We start from the raw sequence: 4,314 nt of genomic DNA, 5'->3' as shown, positions 1-4,314 counted from the left end.
CGTGAGCACCGGGGCCAGGCCTCCAGCATGCAGAGCTGGGGGGACGAGAGTTAGGGGTGTCTCCTTTATCCTGCTGGAACACAACGCCCTGGGGATGGCACTGAGGAAGCGCAGGGCAAAAGGACAGACTTGTAGCCCCATGGGAAGGCAGGAGGAAAGAGCGGCCGCACTGTGCCATGTGCCCCAAATCCAGCACGGGTGCAAGGTTTGGAGCGGTGGCACGGCTTTGTTGGTGAAAATCCCTCGGACAGGCTCCCAGGGTGGCCTTGGAGCACCTGTCCCCACGGCTGCGGGCAGTGCAGGGGGACAGCCCCATGGTGCACGACGACGGGCTCTGTGGTGACAACAGGATGCGCCACCTCCGCCGCCACACCACCCACACCGGCTCACCGCGGCGCCTCGTGCCCTGCTCGTCCCCACGGCAACGGCATTGGGGAGCATCAAGGGACAGCAGGTGCCCACCCGGCCACCCTTGTGCCACCCCACAAGGTGCCTCTGAGATGCATCGCGGCCCCCCCCTTGCCTCCCCCTCCGTCAGCCCATGGCTCAGCACAGCTGCCCCCTTCCCCCAGCCCCGGCACATTTGGCAGGAACTGACTCAGCCTACCTTTTCCTTCCCCAGGAGGCAACCGCTCTGTAGACCCCGCCGTGCAAACAGTGTTGTGGTTCACCTGCAGCCGGCAGCAGGAGTGCGCTGTGGGAGCAGGAGGCTGCCAGCACACAGCTGGAGCTCAGCACCCTGCTCCCCAAAACACGACCCCAGCCCAGGATGGAGCTGGAGCAATCCCCCCACGCACCCCGCTCGGCTCCAGCTGCGTGTCCAACCAAAACACCCATGAAAACCAGTTTATAAATTAACCGTTTTATTGAATATCAATAAACTGTATATAATTATATAAAAGGTTTCATCAGTACAAAATCGTGGCACAAAAATATAAATACCAGTGTACCTTTGAAATGTAAACATCCTCTTTGTTATGGTTCGATGAAAACAAGGTCCAAAGAAAGATGCATTCAGGAGGCACCTGTCAATAACCATAAATAGCACTTTTGGCACACACCTGTCGATGGGCAGCCTTTGGACAGGCCACCATTGTATCAGCTGACAAGTGCCTGCTATTAGTCACAGTTCTCTTGAAAAGCAGTTGTTAAGAGTCATATTAACAGGTGCTTGAGTGCATAGCTGCTCTGTAAACAGGATTCTTGTTTGAAATGGCTACCAATGCCTTTTATGGACACCGTTAATCTTGTAGGCATTGCAAATTGTCATTGTGCTGGGGAGAAGCAGCTGCTTCACAACTAATGTGATACTGTATTATTGCATAGTTACACCTTCTACAGGCGGCATATATACAATCGGGGCGGGGGGGGGCCTGTGTTAACGCTCCTTGTCCTTCATTACAAAAATATTGGGTCTTAACAGTTACCAAGTGGTTATGGTAAAAAAAATAAACAAAAAAACACAAAACAAAACCAACCCAACCCCCAAGGCTTCCCAGTCGCAATGCTCCACACCGGTGGCACGGCCGGGGCTCAGGGCTGAGCGCCTGCAGCACCAGGCACCCAGCGCAGGCTCCGGCATCGCCCGCACCGGGGCTGCAGCTGCGCACGGCTTCGGGCTCTCATTTGCCACCCAAGCACGAGTCCGGTCCCTTGCCCTCGGATGTCCAGGGTGGGGGAAAGAATCAGGGATTGCACAGGAGGCACCAATGGAGGAGTGCTAGTCCCTTAGGGCCCGGCGGGGCTGCGCGCAGCCCGAGGTGGTGGGCAATGGTGACAGGAGGCTGCTAAGTCCTACAGACACTAGTTACAATATACGAGTTGAGTGTTAGCAGGGCGCCGCGTCCTCAGCGCGTCCCAGAGCAGCCCGTTTCCTCGTGCTTGTGGAGCAGTGACATACGGGAGAAAGTCCGGGAGCAGGTTTTGCACTGGTACTTCTTTACATCTGAATGGGTCTGCAGGTGGGCGCGCAGATTAGAGCGGTCAGCGAAGGCCCGGTTGCAGTGTGTACAGGAAAAGGGCTTTTCACCTGTGAGACAAAGAGAAACGTTCCCAATTAACCAGTGCATCAACACACAGAGAATATCAAAGACCAGGGCATTCATTAGCCAAAGTTTGTGGGGAGCAGCGTGAAAAGGAATGCAGGCTGTTAGTATTCGGCCCAGGAGCCAGCGCTGCACAGCCTGCATTCACTCAGAGGAAAAGCCTCAGACTCGGGAATTTCCTACTCAGAGAAAAACCTCTGGTCGGAACCCCACAAAAACGGTGCCAGTAACATCTGCGAGCGGCAAGGCAGCTAGGCTTACAAATGCAGCCACGACATTGAGCTCCGGCCCAAGCTAAGGGAGCCGTCTGCGGAGCGGTAGGGAGGCGAAGCTCTGTTAATTGTATCATAGCGGCTGAAAGCTGCCGGCTCCAGGGTGAGTGCAGCTATTTCCTCTGCGCCCGCGCTCCCCCTTCTCCTTCCCGGCTCGCATTGAAAAGCCCGGCCGGGGTGAATTCCCCTCAAAGGTTCTTTCGGAGGAAACAAACGCGTATGCTCAATTTGGAAAGCACAATCGAGTCTTCCCGGCTTCCTTCAGCCGTCATCTTTAGTACGCTGAGAGGGTGTGAAATCAGTGCCAAGCGACAATTAAACTGTCCCGGTAGCGCCACAAAGGATGCTCGGGAGATGCATTGTAGGCGCGGGGCGGGCTGCAGCTGCGGCCCCGCACAACAGGTGCGGGGGGCAGCCACCAGCACCTGCCCCACGCACATCCCAAACCTCCCGGTGCCCTGGGGAGCGCACGGAGCCCACGGAGATGGGCTTGGTGCTCAGGCAGAGATGCTTCTGGCACAGCGTGAGGCACCCCAGTGGCACGTCACAGCCCCGGTTCGTGAAATTCATGGCGAGCACGTGCCAGCAGCTCAGGGCTGGCTGGTGCGGCACAGATTTATGGGCTGAGCCTTGACCCCATGCTCGGTTCCAGCCGGAAGGATATTTAAAGGACGTTTTAGAGATGTGCTGAGGGGGTTTGGGAAGCCCTTATCTTCCGAGATAACACCCCAACTGCTGATTTGCTTCGGGCTGCAGAGCGGGGAAGCCAGGGGCAATAGGGGAAGGAGGGAGAGGGGCGAGAGCCAACATTACCGGTGTGCGTCCGGATGTGGCCCTGCAGCAGCCAGGGCCGGGAGAAGGCCTTGCCGCACATCTTGCAGACGCAGGGCAGTGTGTGGCTCCGGATGTGCATCTTGAGAGCCCCCAGGCTCACGTACTCCTTCTCGCAGTACTTGCAGCTGAAGGATTTCCTGGTCTGGGCGTCGCAGTGCAATTGTTTGTGCTTGGAGAGCCCAGCAAAGGTGGAGTAGGCCTTGGCGCACTGGGCACAGCGGAATCGCTCAGCGGTGGCGGGGGCCGAGGTCGGGCTGGGTGGCCCTGAGCTCTTGCCCTCGTCCTCCTCGCTGGAGAGCACTGTCAGGTCCAGGGCTGGCGCCGCGCCGCCCGCTGCCTCCGCCTCGGTGCCCGGGCCGGCCGGGAAGAGGCTGGAGAGCAGCCCTGCGTCCCACACCAGCGGCGGGTAGTAGGCACCGGGGCCGAGCACCTCGGGCGGGGGGATGACGGACAGCGGGCACGTCTCGTACAGCAGTGGGGTGGCCAGCACTGTGGGGACAGGCAGAGCTCAGCGGGGTGCCCAGCCCCTGAATGGGGCAAGGGGACCCCAACCCACCCCATGGGGGGCTCCGCACCCAGAGGAACATAGTGCCTGAGCCACACCACGGGGCTGTGCAACCCCCCCGGGGCAGAGGGACCCAACCACATCCCAAGGGAACCTCCATGCCCCAACCGCCCCAAAGCCAGAGGAACCCCAGGGCCCCCAACCCACGCAGTGAGGCACACCAGCCTACCCTGGGGAACGCAGCCCCACCCCACAGGAGCTCAGCACCCAAAGGCAAGGGAGGTGGCAGAAGGGGCCCTGCCCACCCCGCATTACGGGGTCCTCACCAAACCCACCCCATGGGGGGAGCCCCCGGGGTCGCGTCCCCGCTCCCCCACCCGCCCCACAGGGGGAGTCCCCTGGGGCAAGAAGCACGGGAGACCCCAGACACCAAACCACCCGTGCCAACTAACAAAACTAACCCCCCAGAGCCAGGCAAAAAGCCTCCCGGCCGCTCCCCCCCCGGGGACAGGAGGCGCCCCCGCGCCGTGCAACAGCCCCAAGCCCTCGGGGGGCGGCCCGGCACGGCACGCACCGGTCTGGCTCTCCAGCTCGCTGTAGTTCGGCTTCTTGCTGGCTGAGAAGTGCTTCTTCACCAGGAAGGAGCGCGGCATCTTGC

At 60.0% G+C, this 4,314-nt stretch overlaps 1 protein-coding gene across 1 annotated transcript; it reads right to left on the bottom strand.

Annotated features, from left to right (window-relative positions):
• Window positions 1–848: 848 nt before the first annotated feature.
• On the bottom strand, window positions 849–4,314 carry SNAI1 (snail family transcriptional repressor 1). The gene is made up of 3 exons (XM_082773004.1): window positions 4,231–4,314; window positions 3,131–3,640; window positions 849–2,029 (listed from the first exon to the last, which is right to left on the bottom strand). Exons 1-3 carry the CDS (start codon window positions 4,307–4,309, stop codon window positions 1,848–1,850), a joined length of 771 nt encoding a protein of 256 aa, XP_082629130.1. The 5' UTR covers window positions 4,310–4,314; the 3' UTR covers window positions 849–1,847.

This window comes from Aythya marila, assembly GCF_965140915.1.
Source record: "Aythya marila genome assembly, chromosome: 16".
NCBI classification, from domain to species: Eukaryota; Metazoa; Chordata; class Aves; order Anseriformes; family Anatidae; genus Aythya; species Aythya marila.
This window is presented reverse-complemented; position numbering and strand designations above follow the sequence as displayed.